General features: G+C 42.4%; 1 protein-coding gene across 6 annotated transcripts in view; it reads left to right on the plus strand.

Annotated features, from left to right (window-relative positions):
- The window catches only part of ralgapb (Ral GTPase activating protein non-catalytic subunit beta), a 192,179-nt gene that overhangs the window by 111,124 nt on the left and 55,373 nt on the right, over positions 1–25,682 (plus strand). For all 6 annotated transcript variants that reach the window (XM_059981071.1, XM_059981070.1, XM_059981073.1 and 3 more), the window contains 6 exons: positions 8,933–9,115; positions 10,518–10,669; positions 11,968–12,155; positions 13,611–13,714; positions 19,231–19,383; positions 22,500–22,709. In XM_059981071.1, coding sequence (XP_059837054.1) covers positions 8,933–9,115; positions 10,518–10,669; positions 11,968–12,155; positions 13,611–13,714; positions 19,231–19,383; positions 22,500–22,709 — 990 coding nt within the window. The remainder of the gene's footprint in view (positions 1–8,932; positions 9,116–10,517; positions 10,670–11,967; positions 12,156–13,610; positions 13,715–19,230; positions 19,384–22,499; positions 22,710–25,682) is intronic.

Below are 25,682 nucleotides of genomic sequence, written 5' to 3' on the forward strand. Positions count from 1 at the left end.
ACAGTATACAGATTACGAAGGAGGAGGTGTTTGCTGTCATGAGACAAATTAGGATAGACTCTGTAGGAAGCTAGTGCAGAAATTGCAAGGGCCCTAGCAGAGATATTTAAAACATTCTTAGCCACCAAGAATGAGGCACCAGTGGATTGGTGGACAGCTAATGCTGTTCCATTGTTTAAGACCTTAAGACATAGAAACAGAATTAGGCCATTCAGCCCATCAAGTCTGCTCCACCATTTCATCATGGTTGATCCATCTCCTTCTTAACCCCATTCTCCTGCCTTCTTCCCATAACCTTTCTTGCCCTGAATAATCAAGCACCTAAGAACTTCTGCCATAAATGCATCCAGTAACCTGGCCTCCACAGCTGCATATGGCTACAAATTCCACAGACTTGCCACCCTCTGCCTAAAGAAATCCCTCCATCTATGTTCTAAATGGACATCCCTCTATTTTGGGCCCCCACCAAAGGAAAGATCCTCTTCACCTCCACTCTATCTTGGCCTTTCAGCATTCGATAGGTTTCAATTATATGCCTCTTCATTCTTCTAAATTCCGGTGAGTACAGGCCCAGAGCCTTCAATCACTGCTCATACGTTAACGCTTTCATTCCCAGAACCATTCTCATGAACCTCCTCTGAACCCTCTTCACATCCTTTTTTAAATACTGGGCTGAAAACTGCTCACAATACTCCCAAGTGAGGCCTCACTGGTGCCTTGTACAGCCTCAGCATTGCATCCTTGCTTTTATATTCTAGTCCTTTTGAAATGAATGCTAACTTTGCATTCGCCTTCATCACTACCTAATCACCCTGTAAATTAACCTTAAGGGAATCCTGAAAGAGGGCTTCCAAAACTCTTTGCACCTTGGACTTTTGAATCTTGAATGTCCATATGGAAAATAGTCCAGACTTTTCCTTTGTTTATCTTGCTTATTATTTCTTCAAAGAATTCCAACAGATTTGTCAGGCAAAGTCTTCCCTTAAAGAAATTATGCTGACTATGGCCTATTTTATCATGTGCCTCCAAGTACCCTGAAACCACATCCTCAACAATTGGCTCCAACATCTTCCCAACCATCGAGGACAGACTAATTGGCCTATAATTTCCTTTCTTCTGCCTCCCTCCCTTCTTGAAGAGTGGAGTGTTACTTGCACTTTTCCAATCCTCCTGAACCATGCCAGATAACCTTATGAAAGGCTTTGAGAATAAGATCAGAAATCATAGGCTGGTGAGCCTGACGTCAGTAGTGGATAAGTTATTGGAAGCTATTCTAAAGGTCTGGATATATATTTATTTGGAATGACAGATGCTGATTAAGGATAATCAAACACAAGGAAATCTGCAGATGCTGGAAATTCAAGCAACACACACAAAATGCTGGTGGAACACAGCAGGCCAGGCAGCATCTATAGGGAGAAGCGCTGTCGACATTTCGGGCTGAGACCCTTCGTCAGGACTAACCAATGGATAATCAACATTGTCATCTGTGTGGCAGGACATGTCTAACCAATCTTATAGAGTTTTTCAAGGTGGTCACCTGGAAAGTTCATGAAAGCTTGACAGTGGATGTTGTCTGAATGGAATTTAGCAAGGCCTTTGACAAAGTCCCATATGGGAGGTTGGTCTAGAACATTCAGTCGCTTGATATTCAAGATGACATAGTAAATTGGACTAGACATTGGCTTTGTGGTAGAAGCCAGAGAGTGTTAGTCAATGGTTGCCTCCCTGACTGAAGCCCTATATCTAGTAGAGTGCCACAGGGATTGGTGCTGGATCCATTGTTGTTTGTCATCTGTATCAGTTATCTGGATGACAGTGTGGTTTCCTGAATCAGCAGATTTGTGGATGACACCAAGATTGTGGGTGTAGTGGACAGTGAGGAAGACTAACAAAGCTTCAAACACGAGGAAATCTGCAGATGCTGGAAATTCAAGCAACACACACAAAATGCTGGTGGAACGCAGCAGGCCAGGCAGCATCTATAGGAAGAAGTACAGTCGAGGTTTCGGGCGGAGACCCTTCATCAGGACTAACTGAAAGAAGGGATAATAAAAGATTTGAAAGTGGGAGGGGAGGAGGAGATCCAAAATGATAGGAGAAGACAGGAGGGAGAAGGATGAAGCTAAGAGCTGGAAAGTTGATTGACAAAAGGGATACAGAGCTGGAGAAGGGAGAAGATCATGGGATGGGAGGCCTAGGGAGAAAGAAAGGGAGAGGGGAGCACCAGAGGGAGATGGAGAGCAGGTAAGCAGTGATTTTGAGTAGGACAGAGAGAAAACAAAAGGGAAAGAATAATAAATAAATAAAGGGATGGGGTAAGAAGGGGAGGAGGGCATTAACAGAAGTTAGAGAAAGCAATGTTCATGCCATCGGGTTGGGGGCTACCCAGAGGGAATATAAGATGTTGTCCCTTATGATGAAGATGAAGCCACACTCGGGTTGGAGGAACAATGCCTTATATGGTAGCTTCCAACCTGATGGCATGAACATTGATTTCTCTAACTTCTGTTAACGCTTCTCCTCCCCTTCTTACCCCAAACCTTATTTATTCATTTTCCCCCCTTTTTTGTCTCTTTCTGTCCCTCTCACAATCATTCCTTAACTGCTCTCCATCTTCCTTTGGTGCCCACTTCACCCTTTCTTTCTCCCTAGGCCTCCCGTCCCATGATCTTCTCCTTTCTCCAGCTCTGTATCCCTTTTGCCAATCAACTTTCCAGCTCTTAGCTTCATCCCTCCCCCTCCTGTCTTCTGTCATTTCGGATCTCCCCCTCCCACTTTCAAATCTTTTATTATCCCTTCTTTCAGTTAGTCCTGACAAAGGGTCTCGGCCCGAAACGTCAACAATGCTTCTTCCTATAGATGCTTCCTGGCCTGCTGCGTTCCACCAGCATTTTGTGTGTGTTGCTGTCAAAACTTGCAGTGGGATCCAGACCAGCTGGAATAATGGGCTGAAAAATGGAAGTTAGAATGTAATGCAGAGATGTGTGAAATGGAGGTGTTGCACTGTAGGAAGACAAAGCAGAGTAACATAGAGAAAAACCTACTGCACAATAAAGTTGTGCTGAACATGTCCCTACCTTAGAAATTACTAAGCTTACCCATAGCCTCTATTTTTCTGAGCTCCATGTACCTATCCAAAAGTCTCTTAAAAGACCCTATTGTATCTACCTCCACCACCACTGCCAGCAGCCCATTCCATGCACTCACCACTCTCTGAGTAAAAAAACAACTCACCCCTGACATCTCCTCTGTTCCTACTCCCCAGCACCTTAAACCTGTGTCCTCTTGTGGCAACCATTACAGCTCTGGGAAAACCATCCACACAATCAGTGCCTCTCATCATCTTATACACCACTGTCAGGTCACCTCTCACCATCCGTCGCTCCAAAGAGAAAAAGCTGAGTTCACTCAACTTAGTTTCATAAGGCATGCTCCCCAATCCAGGCAACATCTTTGTAAATCTCCTCTGCACGCTTTCTATAGTATCCACATCCTTCCTGTAGTGAGGCGACCAGAACTGAACACAGTACTCCAAGTGGGGTCTGACCAGGGTCCTAAATAGCTGCAACATTACCTCTCGGCTTCTAAATTCAATTCCACAATTGATGAAGGCCAATACACTGTACGCCTTCTTAACTGCAGCGTCAACCTGTGTAGCTGCTATGAGCGTTCTATGGACTTGGACCCCAAGATCCCTCTGATCCTCCACACTGCCAAGAGTCTTACCATTAATACTATATTCTGCCATTATATTTGACCTACCAAAATGAACCACTTCACACTTATCTGGGTTGAATTCCATCTGCCACTTCTCAGCCCAGTTTTGCATCCTATCAATGTCCCGCTGTAACCTCTGACAGTCCTCCACACTATCCACAACACCTCCAACCTTTGTGTCATCAGCAAACTTACTAACCCATCCCTCCACTTCCTCATCCAGGTCATTTATAACAATCACAAAGAGTAAAGTTCCCAGAACAGATCCCTGAGGCACTCCACTGGTGACCAACCTCCATGCAGACCTGTCTACAACCACTCTTTGCCTTCTGTGGGCAAGCCAGTTCTGGATCCACTAAGCAATGTCTCCTTGGTTCCCATGCCTCCTTACTTTCTCAGTAAGTCTTGCAATGGGTACCTTATCAAATGCCTTGCTGAAATCCATATACGTTACATCTACTGCTCTACCTTCAACAATGTGTTTAGTCACATTCTCAAAAAATTCAGTCAGGCTCGTAAGGCACAACCTGCCCTTGACAAAGTCATGCTGACTATTCCTAATCGTATTATACCTCTCCAAATGTTCATTTGCCCCTCAGGATCTTCTCCATCAACTTACCAATCACTGAGGTAAGACTCACTGATCTATAATTTCCTGGGCTATCTCTACTCTCTTTCTTGAATAAAGGAACAACATTCACAACCCTACAGTCCTCCAGAGCTTCTCCCGTCCCTATTGATGATGTAAAGATCATCGCCAGAGGCTCAGCAATCTCCTCCCTTGCCTCTCACAGTAACCTGGGGTACATCTCAAATGGTTCCGGCGATTTATCCAACTTAATGCCATCCAAAAGCTCCAACACATCGTATTTCTTAATATCTACATGCTCAAGCTTTTCAGTCTGCTGCAAGTCATCACTACTATCACCAACATCCTTTTCCATAGTGAATACTGAAGCAAAGAATTCATTAATTACCTCTGCTGTTTCCTCCGGTTCCATACACACTTTTCCACTGTCACACTTGATAGGTCCTATTCTTTCATGTCTTATCTTCCTGCTCTTCACATACTTGTAGAATGCCTTGGGGTTTTCCTTAATCCTGCCCGCCAAGGCCTTCTCATGGCCCCTTCTGGCTCTCCTAATTTCCTTCTTAAGCTCCTTCCTGTTAGCCTTGTAATCTTCTAAATCTCTAATATTACCTAGCTCTCTGAACTTTTTGTAAGCTTTTCATTTCTTCTTGACTAGACTTTTTACAGCCTTTGTACACCACATTTTCTGTACCCTACCATAACTTCCCTGTCTCATTGGAACGAACCTGTGCAGAACTCCACACAAATATCCACTGAATATTTGCCACATTTCTTCTGTACTTTTCCCTGAGAACATCTGTTTCCAATTTAAGCCTCCAATTTCCTGCCTGATAGCCTCATAATTCCCCTTACTCCAATTAAATGCTTTTCTCACTTGTCTGTTCCTATCTCTCTCCAATGCTATTGTAAAAGAGATAGAATTATGATCACAATCTCCAAAATTCAGAATTGGCTTGCCTGCAGAAGGCAGAGGGTCGTGGTGGAGGGAGTACATTCAGATTGGAGGTTTGTGACTAGTGGTGTCCCACAAGGATCTGTTCTGGGACCTCTACTTTTTGCAATTTTTATTAATGACCTGGATGTAGGATTAGAAGTTGGCAAGTTTGCAGACGACACAAAGGTTGGTGGTGTTGTAGATAGTGTAGACGATTGTCAAAGATTGCAGAGAGAGATTGATAGGATGCAGAAGTGGGCCGAGAAGTGGCAGATGGAGTTCAACCTGGAGAAGTGTGAGGTGGTACACTTTGGAAGGACAAACTCCAAGGCAGAGTACAAAGTAAATGGCAGGATACTTGGTAGTGTGGAGGAGCAGAGGGATCTGGGGATACATGTCCACAGATCCCTGAAAGTTGCCTCACAGGTAGATAGGGTAGTTAAGAAAGCTTATGGGGTGTTAGCTTTCATAAGTCAAGGGATAGAGTTTAAGAGATGCTATGTAATAATGCAACTCTATAAAACTCTAGTTAGGCCCCACTTGGAGTACTGTGTCCAGTTCTGGTCGCCTCAGGATGTGGAAGCATTGGAAACGGTATAACCATATAACAATCACAGCACAGAAACAGGCCATCTCGGCCCTCCTAGTCCGTGCCGAACTCTTAATCTCACCTAGTCTCAGCTACCCGCACTCAGCCCATAACCCTCCACTCCTTTCCTGTCCATATACCTATCCAATTTTACCTTAAATGACACAACTGAACTGGCATCTACTACTTCTACAGGAAGCTCATTCCACACAGCTGTCACTCTCTGAGTAAAGAAATACCCCCACGTGTTTCCCTTAAACTTCTGCCCCCTAACTCTCAAATCATGTCCTCTCGTTTGAATCTCCCCTACTCTCAATGGAAACAGCCTATTCACGTCAACTCTATCTATCCCTCTCAAAATTTTAAATACCTCAATCAAATCCCCCCTCAACCTTCTACGCTCCAATGAATAGAGACCTAGGAGGAGCTTTACCAGGATGCTGCCTGGTTTAGAGAGTATGGATTATGATCAGAGATTAAGGGAGCTAGGGCTTTACTCTTTGGAGAGGAGAAGGATGAGAGGAGACATGATAGAGGTGTACAAGATATTAAGAGGAATAGACAGAGTGGACAGCCAGCGCCTCTTCCCCAGGGCAACACTGCTCAATACAAGAGGACATGGCTTTAAGGTAAGGGGAGGGAAGTTCAAGGGGGATATTAGAGGAAGGTTTTTCACTCAGAGTGGTTGGTGTGAGGAATGCACTGCCTGAGTCAGTGGTGGAGGCAGATACACTATTGAAGTTTAAGAGACTATTAGACAGGTATATGGAGGAATTTAAGGTGGGGGGGTTATATGGGAGGCAGGGTTTGAGGGTCGGCACAACATTGTGGGCCAAAGGGCCTGTAATGTGCTGTAGTATTCTATGTTCTATGTAAAATGCTCTCCCACTGTGAGATCTGACACCTGACCAGGTTCATTTCCCAATACCAAATCAAGTTCAGCCTCTCCTCTTGTAGGCTTATCTACATATTGTGTCAAGAAACTTTCTTGAACACACCTAACAAACTGCACCCCATCTATACCCCTTGCTTTATGGAGATGCCAATAGATATTTGGAAAATTAAAATCTCCCATCACAACAACTCTGTTATTATTACACCTTGGTCTAACACAGTGAAAGAGAGGGCACTGAGGAGTGCAGCAGAACAAAGAGATCTAGGAATGCAGGTCCATAATTCATTGAAAGTGACATCATTGGTAAAGAAAGCTTTTGGCACGTAAAGTATTGAGTACAGGAATGTTATGTTAAAAGTGTATAAAATGGAGGTGAGGTCCAAATTGGAATATTGTGTGCAGTTTTAGACACTACCTTCAGGAACGATGTAAATAAGATTGAGAGAAATGACACGGATATTGTCGAACTTGAGAACCTGAGTAATTAGGAAGCTTGCACAGGTTAGGATTTTATTCTTTGTTCCCTAAAGTATAGAAGAATGAGGAGAGATTTGATAGTCATACAAAATTATGAGGGGTAGAGATAGGGTAAATGCAAGCAGGCTTTTTCCACTGAGGTTGAGTGAGACTACAGCTAGAGGTCAAGGGTAAAAGGTGAAATGTTTAAGGGGGACTTGAGGGGAATCTCCACTCAGAAGTTGGTGAGAGTGTGGAACAAGCTGCCAGCGGATGTGGTGGATGCGGATTTCATTTCAAAATGTAAGGTACATTTGGGTAGGTACATGGATGGGAAGGGGTATGGAGTGCTATGTCTAGGTGTACGTCGATGGGACTGGGTAGATTAATAGTTCAGCACTGATTAGATAGACTGAAGGTCCCGTTTCTGTGCTGTAGTGTTCGATGACTCTTGTGTTTGTTGTTTCCTGGATCATGATTAGAAAATGTTGTGTAAACACAAGAGTTCTTCAGATGCTGGATTTTGCAATAGCTTTTAAACATTTTTCATGCTGTTTTAAAAAATTTATTTGTTCACTTTTGTGAAATTTGCTGCCCTTGTCAGTGTATAGAATTGTCCATCTTTAGCCCCTGATCAAGACACATTGTTGGGTCTGTTGTTACATATGGGCCAGCCTGGGTATTAGGATTCTTACAGTGAACTGATGAACATTTCACTGAGAGTGACTTATCTTTTCCAAGTTCAGGTTCATTTGGTTATTTGGATTTTAATTCCTCAGTTCCCATGGTGTGATACGAACTCCTTTCCCTATGTGATATTGTACAATGTGTCAGTATTATACCAGAAGGCAGGAGGTTAGTAGCCAGTGAAGTCATATCTTGTATTGCACTCACGTCATTGACGTGACTTTGGGAAATTTTTGTAGGGGGAGGCCCTGTGTAACTCACATCTAACTCAAATGTTTTGCAAGCTTGTAAAATTTTAGCTATTTAGTTTTCAAAGATGTAATGAAGGCAAAGTAAAATTGGGGACCTGAATGCCACCCCGGTGGGTTGAAGTAAAGCTGGGCAGAAGCATTAAAGCATTGAAGTTTGGAGTATCTGTAGGATTGTACAACATAGAAACAGGCTCTTAAGTTGTTCATGTCCATCTACACTAGTCCAAATTGCCTATATTAGCTCTGTATCCTTCTGTGCCTGGCTACAGCACAAGAACAGGCCCTTCAGCCCATTGGGTTCATATCAGCTGTTGAGCACTTATTTGCCTACATGGATCCAGTTATATTGTCCCCACATCCCCATCATTTCACCCCAGGTTCTACCACTCACTTGTGAGAGGAAGGCAGAGCAGCTGGAGAGAAGCCTTACAATCACAGGGGAATATACAGACTCTGCACCAGGGCTTGTGAGGCCACATCTCCACCAGTGTGCTGTTGGCTTAATGCAGCACTGAGGATAGAAATAAAACTGATGTGTGTTTGCACTATTTTCTGCATTGCTGTTCAGTATGACCATTGATGCTCAAACATGCTGTCTCATAGAACAGCTGATAGGGAATTGGACAAAACTTTAACCAAGCATGATTTTGGAATGAAGCTGTAAGAATGTGAGCAAAGTGGGAACAGGCCCTTCTCAGTATGTCAGACTGCCTCTGAAAATTCAGCACCCTCCTTTACACCAACCTTCTTGCTTTCTTTATCAGCTAATCTTTCAGAATAGTTACTAACTGTCTGTTCTGTTAAACAGGTAAAGGTGGGTGTGGACTCATCAGACCGAAAACGTGCCATCAGTTCTGTGTGTGGCTATATTGTTTACCAGTGTAGCCGGCCTGCACCATTTCATTCCCGAGACCTACACTCCATGATTGTGGCAGCCTTTCAGTGTCTCTGTGTCTGGCTCACAGAACATTCGGACATGCTAAATGAAAAGGTACTTTTGACATCTGGTAGTTTGAATGACTCATAACATTTTGTGTAATTCGACTCTGTCACATTTTGTCTGTTTCTTTCCACCCACCATCATCATCTCCTGTTGGGGATTGTAAGTAAGAATTAGGAGGGTGGAGAAGCATAGAACTTCCCAAATTAGTTCAGAAATGAGAAATCGGTCTTCATCCCTCTATTCATTAATACACGCAAATTAGAGAATGTAAGAAAATAGGAACAAGGTTAGGCCTCAGGCCTGATCTGTGATCAGTTCATTCTCAGGTGATCTGCTCCAGGCCTCAATTTGTTGATCCTTCAAGATTGTATCAGTTCTTCTTTAAATTTCCCCAATAAAGATAAGCTTAATTGCCACATGTACATTAAAGCATGCAGTGAAATGTGTCTTTGAGTCAAATCAAATCAGCAAGGATTGTGTTGAGGGCAGCCTGCAAGTGTCACCACCCTTCTACCGCCAACGAAACATACCCACAGCTTACTAACCCTAACCTGTACATCTTTGGAATATGGCAGGAAACTGGAGCACCTGCAGAAAACCCATGAGGTGAAACTCCTTACAGACAGCGATAAGGAATGATGTGGCCTTCAACTATCCTGATTCTCAGAATTCAAGAGGTTCCTTACCCTTTGCACCCCACTTCTAAACAACCATCCCTTGTAGCTGTAACCCCTCGCTCTCCACATCGCCCCACTGTATGTGTCAGTGAGATCAGCCTCATTCTTTAAAGCCACTTGAGCTAGACTCGAAATATCAAATCATTTTAATGCACAAGGGGAATTTTTTTCTGAATTGGTTTTGGAACTTCCTTCCCCAAAAGGCAATGGAAGCAGAATCATTGAATGTGTTTAAGGCAAAGATGATTAGACTCCTGATAAACAAATGGCTGAAAGGTTTCAATGAATGAATGGGAATGGGGAATAAAGATTGCATATTACACGTAATATTAAATGGCAGAGTACATCTTCTGATTTGAAGAAAGTTACCAAAATCCATGCCTCAGCATTATTCTTTTGAAAGATTAACTTGACCTTGGCTTGTGGCTGTTACCTCAAAGATCAATTTTATTTGCCATATACATTTACTTGTGTTAGAAATTTGCTATGCTGTGTTGTGCAATTAAAAAAAAGACATTTAACAATTATAAAGGATGTTGTAAAAATAAAGTGAGAAGTGTGGATATAGAATAATATGTGCATAAATACATAAACACCATGTATTTACAATGTAAACAGCTTTATAAAAGATAGTTTCAAGTGTTTACAGTGCAGTGATTGAGGTTATAGCGGCAGGTGGGTAGGGGTTAACTAGGATGGTTGATCAGATTAACTTTTAAGATGGCGAGTGAAGTTTTTGTTTTAATAGTCTAATTTTCTATCTGCTTTATCAGGACTGCCTGATTGAGGTGCTGGAGATTGTGGAGCTGGGTATCTCAGGAAGCAAGTCAAAGACTAGTGATCAGGAGGTGCGATACAAGGGAGATAAGGAGCTGAACCCTGCTTCAATGCGGGTGAAGGATGCTGCTGAAGCTACACTAACTTGGTAAGAGGAGTATCTAACAGTTAAAGACAGATTTCCTTGCATTGATTCCCCAATTCCACTACAGCTTTAACTCACTTTGAAGGCAAAAACCCAAATCGTTCAGTTTTATTTCTGGCATACAAAACAGATTCTGTTATATTCAGACAGAAATGTGTACTTGCTGTGTATTACACATAACTGGTGGTGCTTACCTCTGTTCCATTGTGCAGTAGTGCTGAGCCACGAACCCAGAGACAGTAAAAATAGAAACTAACATAAAATTCCAACTGGTGCACAGATTTCCCTTCCTAAAGTCTGCAGAAGGACTTGGCAAATTGGGAGAATGGGCAAAGATGTGGGATTTGGAATGCAGTGTAGAGAAGTGTATGCTCATGCACTTTGGTAGTAAGAATAAAGACGTAGACTTTTTTTTAAAACAGGGAAAATATTTAAAAATCAGAGTTGCAAAGGGATTTGGGGGCCCTTGTGTTGGATTCCTTAAAGGTGAACTTGCAGATAGAGTGGATGGTGAGAAAGGCAAGTGCATTGCCAGGAGTCATTTCAAGAGGGCTAGAATATAAAAGCAAGGTTGTAATGCTGAGGTTTTATCAACTATAGGTCAGACCACATTTGTAATTTTATGAGCAGTTTTAGGCTTAATATCTAAGACAATGTGATGGGATTATAGCAGGTCCAGAGGAGGTTCACAAGAATTATCCCAGGAATGAAAGGGTTAATGTACAAGTAGTACACACAAAATGCTGAGTTCCTCTAGCATTTTGTGTGTGTGTTGCTTGGATTTCCAGCATCTGCAGATTTTCTCTCGTTAGTGTGTGAGTAGTGTTTGATGGCTTTGGGCTGGTGTTTAAGTGGGGGATTTCATTGAAACTTATTGAATATTGAAAGCTTAGAGTGGATATGGAGAGAACATCTCCAATAGTGGGTTAGTTTAGGACCTGAAGGCGCTGCCTCAGGATAGAATGATGTCCCTTTGAAACAGGGTGGTGAATCTATGGAATTCATTGCTGCAGGCGGCTGTGGAGGCCAAGTCATTGAGTATATTTAAGGTGGAGGTTAATAGTGCTTGATCATTAAATGTGTCATAGGTTATGGGAAGAAAGCAGGAAAACAGGGTTGAGAGGGAAAATAAATCAACCATAATAGAATGGTAGAGCAGACTTAATGGGCCGTATAGCTTCATTCTTTTCCTATGTTTTATCGCTGTATGATGTAGAACTGTATTGGCATGAAATTCACTTTGTATATGGTGTCCTTTTCTAATATGCATAAAACAGCTGTAACATTCCCTTCTTTCCCAGTATAATGCAGATACTTGGAGCATTCCCCTCTCCCAGTGGGCCTGCCTCGCCGTGCAGTCTTCTGAATGAAGAGACACTAATTAAATACTCCAGGTTGACCTCAACCAGCAAGAACCACTTCAGATACTTTGTCTTGGATAACAGCATCATCTTAGCAATGCTAGAACAGCCCCTGGGCAATGATCAGAGTAAGTCTTAAGTCTCTGTCAGGTTAAGTGCATCGTCATTTTTATGTATGTAGATTTTGAGCTCATGGTGGAAAAGAAAGAACAGTTTCATTAAAGGTGATCAAGAAAGACAAACTTTAAAGGCCTGTCCTACTTCTCTTTGCATTCCAGCTTTGTGGTAGACCTTTCTGAACAGGCAAATGGGTGACTTTAATCATATGATATAAAGAGGAAAATCTAGGCACCCTAGGATTTTGGTGGTTTTAAAAATATCTTTCAACTCCCTTCTTAACTTACTCTGTAATAAGAACAACCCCAGCTTCATCATTCTATTCCATACAAAGCCCCCCTGAAGTCTGGAATCTTTTCTGCTCTATCTCTAAATGGCCTCATATCTATCCTGATGTTTGTTGCTAGAGCTGTGTACAGCTTTCCATTCATAGTCAAAACCTTGTTTTCTGACCTCCTAGTTCTTGTACTCCATGACTCTGCTTGTAAAAGATGGCATCCCATTTTTTTTCTCAACCTGTTCTGCCTTTTCAACCATTTACACACGTCACTATTCCTGTATCTATTTGAGAATGTTGACTCTTCCTTATTCTTCCTGACAACGTCTAACGTTTTTCATTTTCCTGTGTAAAATTACGTAGACGTTACTGAGCTGAGTCCTGTTGTTCAGTCATTTTCTTCATCTTATTTAAAATTAATAAATGATATTTCAAGAATAACAAGATTCTAGAATGATTCCAGAAGACTGAAAAATTGCTGTCTTCAAGAAGGGAGAGAGACAGAAGAAAGAAAATTATTGACCAGTTAGTCTGACCTCAGTGGTTGGGAAGATTTTGGAGTTAGTTTCAAGGTACTTGGAGGCACATGATAAAATAAGCTGTAGTCAGCATAGTTTCCTTGAGGGAAAATCTTGCATGACAGATCTGTTAGAATTCTTTGAAGAAATAACAAGCAGGATAGACAAAGGGGAAATAGATTGATATTGTTTACTTGGATTTTCAGAAGACCCTTGACATGGTGCCACGTGTGAGGCTGCTTAACAAGCTACGAGTCCATGGTATGACAGGAGAGATTCCAGCATGGATAAAGCAGTGGCAGAGTAAGGAGACAAAGAGTGGGAGTAAAGGGAGCCTTTGATGGTTGGCTGCCAGTGGTTAGTGGTGTCCCAGTGATTGTTTAAAAAAAATCTATTAATCGTTCTAAATTTCAATATTCAGTGGTGAATCTATGGAATTCATTGCCATGGACAGCTGTGGAGGCCAAGTCATTGGATATATTTAAAGAGGAGATTGAAAGGTCTTTAATTCGTCAGAGCATCAAAGGTTACAGGGAAAAGGCAGGTGAATGTGATTGAGAGGGAAACTAGATCAACCATGATAGAGCAGACTTGATAGGTTGAATGGCCTAATTTTGCTCCTGTGTCTTATGGTCTTACTCTGCCTTGTGTTTCGTCTGCTCTTCCAATAGACCCTTGCCCATCCGTTACCATGCTGCTCCGGGGAATGTCTGGAAGGCATGCGTGGACCATGCAGCTCCATCACCAACCAAGAGGATCTCGAGCAAACCAAAAGGTTTGAATTCAATGCCCCAGTGCTATATTACCCAAAGTAACAGCACTATATTCTTCACCTTAAAGTGGTAAACCTGCATTAGTTTTATATATGGAAACTTATAACTCCACTTATGGTTGAATGACCTCCAAGCAGAAAGGAGCAATAAGGCAGCAGTGTGCGTGCTGGTAGTGCAGGTAGCTAACAAAACCAAGAAGACTTTCCATTGAGCAAGTATTGGCAGGTGTATTTTTCACCTACAGGTGTACCTGTAATTTCACATGTGATAGAAATGTGGTGCTGTACTCAGAATAGTTTGGAGTTGGGACTTTGAAATGTAAACAGGCCTGGTTTAACATATTCATCAGAGATAATTTAGTTTGATGCATGAGCTGAATTCTAGACACTCAAAACAGCAATATGTAGCATCAAGGAGCCTAACTAACTTAAAGGCAGTGAATTCTTCACTGACTGGAATCACTTCTGTCACTAGTGAAGAGATAGCTGATGTTGTTGAAGACCATCTCAGTCTCAGGACATTGTGGATTCAGTTTCATTTGTATTCCTTTAGGTAGTGAAGCCATCTATCCCAATACGCAACAAGACCCAGGCAATGTTCATAGATAGGTTAGTAAGTAGTAAGTAACTTTCATACCACATATGTGCCAAGAGTGACCATCTCTGATAAGAGAGAACTCCTTGAACTTAATGATATTGCCATCTCTCTTATTTTCCAACCATCAACATTTCAGGGATCACCGATAAACAAAAACTTAAATGACTTCTGCATAAATATTGTGTTTGTCTCAGCAGGTCAGGGTCTGGGTGAGGTGTTAGGAGTGACCCATCTCCCCTGTTTCCAGCGTCAATAAAGCAGGAGTCAGCAGTGATTTGATGTTGCCCTGGATGTGCTGGACAGACCCCCATCACCCTGTGCATTCACATTTATCTTTAGTCTGGGAGTTCAGTGTGTATGACTGCAAGGTACACTGCACCAGCTACATAACAACATAGCTGCGAGAACAAGACAGACACTGGGTAACCTGTAGCAAATGACTCCCCTCCTGATGTATTTTAACCCTCCAAGATAAGTCAGGAGTGTGATAGAAAACTCACCAGTTACATGGATAAGTACAAATAAAACAGCACTGTATCAGCTTGGGCTGATCCAGGACAAAGATTCAAAGGTTCATTTCATTTTATTCTCAAAGTATGCATGTGCGATACAATTCTGATATTTGTCTACACCAGGTAGCTATTAAATACAGAGAGACCATGGATGTTGATGAAAAGAAAGGTATCAATACACGAAAAAGAAAACAAAACTCTTTCCCCCCCCCCCCCCCCACACAGCAAAAATAGCCACGGTAACAATCACCAACCCACTACACATAACAATCCCTGATTCACTCATAGAAAAGAACAGCAGCAGTAGTACTGAACACCCACACCACGTCACTATCACATCACACATATCAGCCACAAGGTGGGAAGTATCTCTTCATTGGTATACAAGGAGAGCAGACATGCAAACTCAGTCCTTCCAGAAAAAGTGACCACCAATCGAGCTGCTGACCCTCTCCACATTCACCTCAATGCCTTAATCTTCCTCGCCACTTTGAGATGGAGTTGTTCATGACCCCACGGCTCTTCTGGTCTTTTCTGCAAGTCATCTTTTGTTCTCAGACCTTATCAGCTCCCCACATCTCTGATCTCCACGAGGCATATCACTGGATCATTCTCCGCAGCTCCAACAGTTTCCATAATACAAACAGAACAAAAAGAACAAGTGAAAGGTGTAGAAAACAACAAGCCTTCTTGTTATCCAAACACTGCTCTAAACATTCAATGTGGCAAAAATGTGTTGACAACTGTAGCACTCACTACAGTTATCTGTCTATCAATTCCAGTTCTATCAATGCCTCCGAAACCACCAGCAAGTCCTTTACCATTAACAACCATATGTCAACATGCTTTTCTCCAAGTCATGGAGCAGCCTGACTCAAAAGTCTATCACAGGTCCTTCATTGTCACTGAGTCTAAATGCTGAAGCTTTACTGGGTGTGTGAATGGGTGAGAGGGAGGAGTGGGCTTGTTTTGCTGCTGTTTTGTTGCTTCTTGTGTTCTGTGTTGTTCTGCTGAGCATTGTGGCCATGCTATGTTGGCGCTGAATTGTGTGGCCTTCCTTAGGTCATGTTGGTTGTTAATGACGCATTTCACAGTATGTTTCAATGTACTTGTGATAGTTACATCTGAATCTCTGGAACCACAGCCACCTTCTCACAGTCAGTCAGAGATGACAGTAAACGCCAAACTTGATGGCAGTGCTTTGCCTCCCAAAAAAAAAGAAATCTAAAATAACCCCTAAAGGAATTTAAGATTCATAGAATCATACAACAGGAAAGAGGCCCTATTGAATAAATAGATACTAACCAAGATGCCCATCTAGCCTAGTCCCAATTGCCTGCATTTGGCCCATATCTCTCTATCTCAGGTTTTCAACCTTTTTATTCCATGGAACAATACCATTAAGCAAGGGGTCCATGGACCCCAGGTTGGTAATACTCTTTCCTGTCCACGTACCTGTCAAAATGTCCCTCCTAGCACCTCATAAACCCATGATTCTCTGCCATCCCAGAAGCCTGGAAGATTGCAAATGTCACTCCAATCTTTAAGGAGGGAGGAAGGCAAAAGAAAGGAAATTATAGGCCAGTTAGCATAATCTCAGTGGTTGGGAAAGTGTTGGAGTCTATTATTAAGGATGAGGTTTTGAGGAAATTGGAGACTAATGATAAAATAAGTCAAAGTCATCATGGTTTCTGAAAGGAAGATCTTGCCTGACAAATCTGTTAAGAGTTCTTTGAGGAAGTAACAGGCAGGGTGGACAAAACAGAAGCAGTGAATATCATTTACTTGGATTTTCAGAAGGCGTTTGATAAGGTGCCACACATGAGGCTGCTTAACAAGATAAAATCCTATGGAGTTACACAAAATAAAAAGGGCCTTTTCTGGTTGATTGCCAGTAACTAGTAGTGTTCCTCAGGGGTCAGTATTGGGACCGCTACCTTTCATGTTGTTTGTCAGTGATTTAGATAATGGAATTGTTGCTTTATGGCTAAGTTTGCAGAAGATGCCAAGATAGGTGGAGGGGTATAGAGTGCTGAAGAGGCGATGCAATTGCAGCAGGACTTAGACAGATAGGAATGTAGCCCCCTGGCTTGCCTCAGGCTCGCTCAGTTCGCTTCTGTCTAGGAGGAGCAGCCTTCAGCCCTGCCAAACTGAATCATCAGCTTGTGTGGATGCTGTGTGATGTCTCCACCCCGCCAAATAACAGACACCATATGCAATTAAATGATTACACTTTATAGATCTTACTAGAACTAAGTGACTAATAACGATACAGTATAAATGAAGGAAAATAAAATAAAGAAATGGCGTCAAAACTTATCAAAGTCCAAACCACTTCGTGCACAACCGTTGGAGCTCGATTAACGAAGTCTTCTGGCCACCATTCGATCCCCTCAGACCTCCTCGTCTCGTAGCTCAGGACCACCCGAAGTCATCAGCCAAGCACCCCCGGCACGTCTGTCTTCGTCTCCTCTCCTCGCCGAACCTCCTGGCCTTGGGCCCCTGCTCAAGGTCCGTTCCGTCGCCCAGCTTACAGCATCGCGTCCTCCCAATCTCACCCCCTCGTGCCTACTCCCCAAAAGCCCGCCAACACTAGCTTACAGACCCAGAAAAGAGATTAACATTAATCCCAATTGGTTAACAAATTAATATAATTTTAAATTTTTAAATTTTAACCCAAACAAACTGCGAGAGAAAACACTTACCATAACAAAGAGGTATTCCTACTTTGAACAAAACAAAGAGGCCATTTTGATTAACATACGCAGTAACAAAGAAAAAGAGAAAAAACGACCCTTACAGGAAGAATGGACAAAAAAGTGGCAGATGGAATGCAGTGTTGGGAAATGTATGTTAATGCATTTTGGTAAAAGAAACAATAGTACGGAGAAAGTTCAAACATCAGAGGTGCAGAGGGACTTGGGAGTCCTCGTGCAAGACTCCCAGAAGGTTTATTTATAGATTGAGTCTGTGGTAAAGGAGGCAAATGTAAATTTATTTCAAGGGGAATAGAATATAAAAGCAAAAAGATAATTGTGAGCCTTTATAAGACAAGGTGTAAGGCCGCGTTTGGAATATTGTCAACAGTTTTGGGCCCCATGTCTCAGAAGGGGTATGTTGTCATTGGAGAGAATCCAGAGGAGGTTCACAAGGATGATTCCGGGAATTAGTGGGTTAACATATGAGGAGTGTTTGGCAGCTTTGGGCCTGTACTCTCTGGAATTTTGAAGGATTTGGTGGGGGGTGGGTCCTCATTGAAATCTACTGAACGTTGAAAGGACTAGATGGGGTAGATGTGGAGAGGATGTTCCCTATGGTAGAGGTATCCAGAACTAGAGGACACAGCCTCAAAATTGAGGAGTGACCATTTAGAACAGGTAAAGGTAAATTGTTTTAGCTAGAGTAATAAATCTGTGGAGTGTCCTGTCACAGACTGCGGTGGAGGCTAAGTCTGTGGGTGTATTTAAGGCAGAAGTTGATCGTTCCCTGATCAGTCAGGATATCAAAGGATGTTGCGAGGAAGCAGGTGTATGGGGTTGAGTGGGATCTGGGATTAGCAATGATGGAATAGCAGAACAGACTCAATGGGAAGAGTGGCCTTATTCTGCTTCTGTGTCTTATGGACGAGGACAAGGATGGATGGTATATAAGAATGCCACTGCCTGCAGATTCCCCTCTGGGCAATGCACCATCCTAACCTCAATATATATCACCATTCCTTCATCACTAGTTAGAATCACAGAAATACTCACCAAAAGCACTCTGCAAGGACTGCTGTACAAAGGCACCTCAAGATCGGTGTTAGCTTTGTGATTTTCTGAAATTTAATAAATAAATATTATAATAAAAAAAAATTTTAAAAAATCGGTGTTAGCTCCTGATCTTTGCAGCGCACTCACTTAGCAAAGGAAGAAGATTCAAACCCAGTCACCTTTGATCTTTATTGCCGTCTTTTCTTCCGATTCCTCCTGGAAAATTGCCTCCCTGTGGCATAGCATGGCATGCTACAGTAACGCCTTGTGCAAAGAATATCTTTAATTATTCCCAAAGCAGTTAGAATATACTTAAATTTTAGTTTCTAGTATTGTAGACAAGGTGGAACTCAGCCAATTGGTCTAGGTTTAATTTGAGTCTTTGCTGAGTTAGCAGTTCTCATTTATAATTGACCACATCTTTCCTTGCAGAGAGAGCTAATCACATTGGTGTGCTTTTCCTGGTAATTAGCCAGTATTCACTGCTGGAAACTATGGAAATTGAAAACCACACATCCTAATAGCATTCTGACATTTTTTAATGGAAGTACATCCCAGCAGGATTCAGGAGTGACCATGTGGAAGAATGGTTTGATATGTGGAGGGAAATGTGGATGAAAAAGGTGATTGTAATATAATATCTAATATTATCTACAGGCATTTGTTCCAGAACCTCATCCCACTCCAAAAGATAACGTAGGGATCAAGTACAATGTCAAACATCGACCTTTCCCTGAGGAAGTAGACAAAATTCCATTTGTCAAAGCTGATCTTAGCATTCCAGATCTCCATGAGATTGTTACTGATCAGGTAAGTGTGTGAATTGATGCAACAAATAAGTGCAGGGCATGGCTGTTAAACAACTCCTAAACAGGGTCACAGAACAGGTGAATAACAATTGATTACAACTGCAGATTGTGGAAGTATTCAGGTCGTGAGGAACTGTCAGTGGGGAATGAAACAGAATTAATGTTTCAAACTTTGAGCATTTTGTTCTGATTTCAAATGAATGTTGGATCATTGCATTAGCATTCTGATAAGTTCATCCCTCAAAACTGACTATTGTCAAAGAGAGACAGGTATCTTCAGAATCAGGTTTATTGTCTCTAACGTGTGTTGTGAAACTTGCTGTTTGGTGGCAGCAGTGCAGTGCAAAGAAATAAAATTATTTTAGATTACAAAAATAAATAATGCAAAGAAAAGGAATCATGATGTAGTGGTTATGGGTTTCATAGATTTCACAAATTTAATGGTAGAGAGGAAGAAGCTGTTCCTGAATCATTGAGTGTGTGTCTCAGGCTTTTGTACCTCCTCCCTGATGGTAATAATAAGAAGGAAGAGGACACATTCCAGATGTTAAGGCTCCTTTAGTGATGAACGCTACCTTCTTGAGGCTCAAGAAAATGTCCTCGATGGTGGGAAGAGTCGTGCTTGTGATGGAACTGTCTGAACAGCCTCTTGTTATCCTCCACATATAGTCTACACACAAAATGTTGACCTGAATTCCAGAGGCAGTCATGTAGCTTTGTTTAAAATCTTAAAAGTACTTTCAAGTTTAAAAGGAATGGCTGCAAAAAGTTCTTCCTTGTTTTGCCCCTGGACAGTTTGTACTTGCATCATAGCACCTCTGTTGTTAGGCAAACTGTTCTCTTTTTGTTAAATCATGCTGTAACATAAAAATTTACCTTTCTCCAAAAAAACGAAGAGGATTTCTTATTGTTTTGAAGAGTTTAAAACAAAAAAAGGAAATGTGTATTTTTGTCACTTCATGAGCAGATCCCACTACCTCAGCGAATACTGTACTCACCCCAGTGGTACAGTGCTGCCACCGTTTGTCAACAACTAGTACTACATTGCAGAATGCTTGCCGTTTGGCTGCCCCTAGTTAAAATTCAAGTTTCATTGCTATTCAACCATACATGAGTCCCCATGAATATACCAAACAAAACAGTGTTACTCTGGGGGAAAAGGCTTAAAGCACAGTACCAACAGTCACACACAGTACAAGCCACATACAACATATCAGTAAAATACACGAAAAAATATCATCTCAGACTTTGACTCCCAGTCTGTAGTTGAACACAATTCAGCTTGTCTTCTGCTGAGCAAGCACTGTGGGGCAGGGGTAGGGGGGTGGAACAACACCTGCTCCAGCTGGGATATCACACCACACTGCCTCCAGTGGAGCACGTTGACACCAACTCCTCCCTACTGGGCAGCTGTAGACAACCGACACCTCATCCTCGCTACGACCAAGGCCACACAACTCCCATGTCATCTGCCCCTGCCATCCATCAATAGATCAGTGAATCAGACTTACAGAATTTCTCATTAACTATGTCCAACAGGGTCTTGCTGTCACAAGAAAAGCAACCACAATGATCACTTGCTGTTGGACTGCACCCCAACTGCTCAGACGTAGGCAGCAGCATGATCTGCACTGTCCAGCTCCCTCACTTTCTTCACCAACAAGCAATTCACAAGTGGGGTAGAACTGCAGTGCTTTTAAGTTCTTAATGTCCTGTAGGGTCTTGTGATTGTTTTTTTAAAAAACTATCTTTAAAAAAAGACAATAACACCTTTGGTTGACCTGTAAAAGCCACTGCAATGGTGGTATGTGCTCTTGAACTTTTGTATTCTCTGCCCAACTGAAAGGGTGAGAAAAGAGAGTAACTGAAGTGGGAAGGGACTGGGCAGCGTTCACAATTGAATGCAATTTCTTGAAGTCTTGGGCGGAGCAGTTGCCTTAGCAAGCTGTAATGCACCCAGATAGGATGCTTTTATGGTGCATCTATTAACGTTGGCAAGAAACATCTTGAATTTCCTTGGCATCTTATGAACTACGGGCATTGGTTTGCTTTCTTGGCCATAGTGTCTACATGACTGGACGAGGACAAATTTTTATATCTAGGAGCTAGAAGCTCTCAACCATCCCCCATGTGATCATACTTCCAGAACAGTTTGTCATTCAAGGCCTTGCTATAGTCCATGTGCAACATCAGTCCTCTTGGTCACCTCTGTCAAATAAACACAATTAAATTCATGAGACATGATTTCCTACACCCAAAGAATTATTGAGTATCCTTAACATTGTCAGTGCCAACCGCCCTCATGGAGTTGCCCTAACAAGGGTTCCCACCCTTTTTTATGAATGGACCAATAATATTAAGCAGGGAGTTGATGGTCCCAGGTTGGGAGCCCCTGATCCCCAACTTAGTCAGTGCTGGCCATCCCCAGCCGAGTCAGCGCTGACCATCACCAACCAAGTCAGGGAACAAGTTCTTCCTACCTGCCAACACATTTCTGAATGGACCATGAATTTATTAACTCTACCTCGCTATTTTGTTCTTTTTGCACTATTTATTTTTCTATATTTCTTATTATTACTCATAGTAATTTTTATGTATTTCACTCTACCACTGCCACAAAACAAGCTTCATAATATCTGTCAGTGATAATAACAGGATTCTGATTCTAATCAAAAGAGAAGTCCTTGTAATCAGCAGAAAGAATATAATTGAATTTCAGTGAAACATATTTAGTGAAAGTACAATTAAACATTTTAATGTTTTGTTTAAGCTTTGGATTTTTGATGCAGTTGGTTAATTACTAACAAATTCAAGGTGAAGGTACTATGTATGCAGCTTTCATACTTGGAGCTCTGATCCTGTGTTTTGATTTCTGAAGTTTCTTAAATGATGAAATGTGAAAATTACTCCCAGTATTGCTTATTAGGAACCAATCATTTGTTTGGAAACTGACATTCATAGAACTCAGTGACGTTCTATAGTAATGTCAGAGATCCTCGTGTGTCTTTCAGGACCTTGTACATTGTGCACCGGTTAAATACTTGATGTAGGTACTGATGTAAAGTGGGAATATCTTTTGACTCTGTACAGTACTGAATTCTATTTAACATTTTCCAGATGGAAGTTCAACATGAGAAACTGAAGAAGTTGATGGAAAATCAAATTATTTATGAAAATACATTGGAAAAAGTCAGTGAGGAGAAACTGTCCAAAACTACGTTCCCTGATCCAGACACTGAATGCACCCCCCCTCCACCAGCCCAGGAGTTCCAGACTGCTCGCCTTCTGCTCTCCCATTTTGGGTTCCTTTCTCTGGAAGCACTGAAGGTATGATGGATTATCTCTGAGATCACTCGGGCTTTTTCCGTAAATGATTGCTTCATACTTGCAATTTCTTTGTCTGACTGCACATTGGATGGCTTCCTGTGCTGGAGTGAGGTGGCAAAATCTGATTACATTTCTCGCAACTATGCTTTAGCTATGGATCATTGTTCCTCAGATTGTGTCATGCCAAAATCATGTTCTTGAGAAAATTAGGTTGCCACTACAGATTTTTATGCAGAGATAAACTTTTTGTTCAATAACTTGAAGAAATAAAAACAAGTGCAGATCATTTAGCCCTTTGAATTGGGTCTGTCATTAATAGGTTTCAAAAGGTACAATTTAATGTCAGAGAAATGTGTACAATTTACATCCTGAAATTCTTTTTCTTTGCAAGCATCCACAAAAACAGGGGAGTGCCTCAAAAAATGAATGGCAGTTAAACGTTAGAACCCCAAAGCTCCTCCCAGCTCCCCCCCACACACAAGCAGCAGCAAGGCAACGACCCACCCCCACCAACAAAAATAGTATCAGTGCCCTCCACCGAGCACTCAAGCATGCAGCATCAATAAAGACACAAACTTGCAGTACCCCAAAGACTACTCGTTCACTCAGTAATTTGACATACCACAGGCTCGCTCGCTCTCCCTAATAAGGGAAAAAGTGGTGTCCCCGTTTCACAGCAAGAGGGGAGACATCACAAGCAACTTGCTGATTTATGGTGTTAAAGGTCTGTTGCATTGCTTTTACGGAGCTCTTTGCCCAAAGAACTCGGATCTCTGGGCACACAGCCTTCAGCCAGCTTGCTGCTTACAATCTTTCATCTCCCACAACTTATCAGGCAATGGCACCAGCCCTGAATTCATCCGTCTCCAGATCCATGAAAATCTGGCACCCTGAAGGCACACTAGTCTTCCAAGCCGCGTCCTTGGCATATCAAAAAGCAGCCAATCGTGAGGCCCTGAGAGCAGGTCCCATTTCCACAAAGAACCGAAGTCAGCGTGTAACTCTGGGTCAGGGCCTTCAAGAGAACCTGAAAGGAAAGAAGAGATGTCAAAGATAGAGATAGAGCTGGTTCCATGGATGCCAGCAAAGGAGTCGCTGTTTAGCACCATCATCACATCACGTAAACTAACTTTCCTCAATTTCAACTTCCTGTTCTTTCCCAATAATCTTTAATTCCCCTATTGATTAAAAGATCGGAATATTTTCACAGACTTGGCCTCAGCAGCATTCTGGAAGAAAGAAATTGCAAGCTGCATAATCCTTTTCTGAGAAGTAATTCTTCGTACCTTCTTAAATTATTATCCCCATTTTCTGAAACCCTAACCCGCAATCCTGAATTTACCCTAGAGGAGAATTATTAGACAATAGACAATAGGTGCAGAAGTAGACCATTCGGCCCCTCGAGTCTGCACTGCCATTCTGAGATCATGCCCCCACCATTTACCCTATCAAGCCCCCAAAGAATTTTTAGTTTCATTCCCCTGAATGGCAGTGTTGCAGCTGGTAGAGCTACAGTCCCACAGCATCAGTGACCTGGTTCGTCCCCTGCCTCAGGTTCTGTCTGTGTGAATTGGGTACCAATTGCATAAGTTTCCTCCTCCATTCCAAAAAACATTCCCTTTTATTCAAGAGTGTAACCAGCAATAATCCTGGAAACTATAACCCAGTGAGTTTTACATCAGTGGTAAGGACGTTACTGGACAGAGTTCTCAGGGCACAGATTTCTGAGCATTTGGAAACCATGGCCTAATTAGGGAGAGCCAACGTGGCTTTGTGTGGGGCACAAATTTTACTAATCTGAGTTTTTTGGTGAGGTGACAAGGGTGATGAGAACATAGAAAACCTACAGCACAATACAGGCCCTTTGGCCCACAGAGTTGTGCCGAACATGTCCCTATCTTAAAAATTACTTTTTTTCTAAGCTCCGTGTACCTATCCAAAAATCTCTTAAAAGAGACTTAGATACCTATCGTATCCGCCTCCACCACCTTTGCCGGCAGCTCATTCCATGCACTCACCACCCTCTGAGTTAAAAACTTACCCCTGACATCTCCTCTGTACCGACTCCCCAGCACCTCTTGTGGCAACCATTTCAGCCCTGGGAAAAAGTCTCTAACTATCCACACGATCAATGCCTCTCATCATCTTTATATCTCTGTCAGGTCACCTCTCATCCTCCGTCACTCCAAGGAGAGAAGGCCGAGTTCACTCAACCTATTCTCATGAGGCATGCTCCCCAATCCAGGCAACATCCTTGTAAATCTCCTCTGCATCCTTTCTATGGATTCCACATTCTTCCTGCAGTGAGGCGACCAGAACTGAGCACAGTACTCCAAGTGGGGTCTGACCACGGTCTGATACAGCTGCAACATTACCTCTTGCTCTTAAACACAATCCCACGATTGATGAAGGCCAATGCACCATATGCCTTCTTAACTTTAGAGTCGACCTGCGCAGTAGCTTTGAGTGTCCTTTGGACATGGTAGAGCTGTGGATGTAGCCTACATGGATTTTTCCTAAGGCTTTTGGGAAGCTCATCCATAAGATTAATGAATTGGCCATTTGTGTTCAGAACTTACTTGTCCATAGATGTCAGAGGGTAGTGATTGAAGTGACGTTATTCTAGCTGGAGTGACTGTAATTAGTGATCCGTCAGGGTCTGTACTGGGACCTCTGCTGTCCGTGATGCATATAATGACTTCAGTGAAAATGTACAACACTGTGCAAAAGTCTTAAAGAATGGGGGTGGGGGCAGGGAGAAGGAAATCATGGTTGGGGAAGAGAGAGGAGTGAGCAGGAAGCACCTGGCAAACATTCTGTAATGATCACCCGTTCCACACCCTGCCCCTGGCACTCCTCCTCTGTCCCTGTGCCACACAGCGCTCCACCCTCACCATTTCCTATATCCTTTGCTCCCACCACATTTACAAACTCACTCTCAGTTCCACTTTGACAAATACAGTACTGTGCAGA

The sequence above is a fragment of the Hypanus sabinus genome, chromosome 9 (assembly GCF_030144855.1).
Source record: "Hypanus sabinus isolate sHypSab1 chromosome 9, sHypSab1.hap1, whole genome shotgun sequence".
Classification (NCBI taxonomy): Eukaryota; Metazoa; Chordata; class Chondrichthyes; order Myliobatiformes; family Dasyatidae; genus Hypanus; species Hypanus sabinus.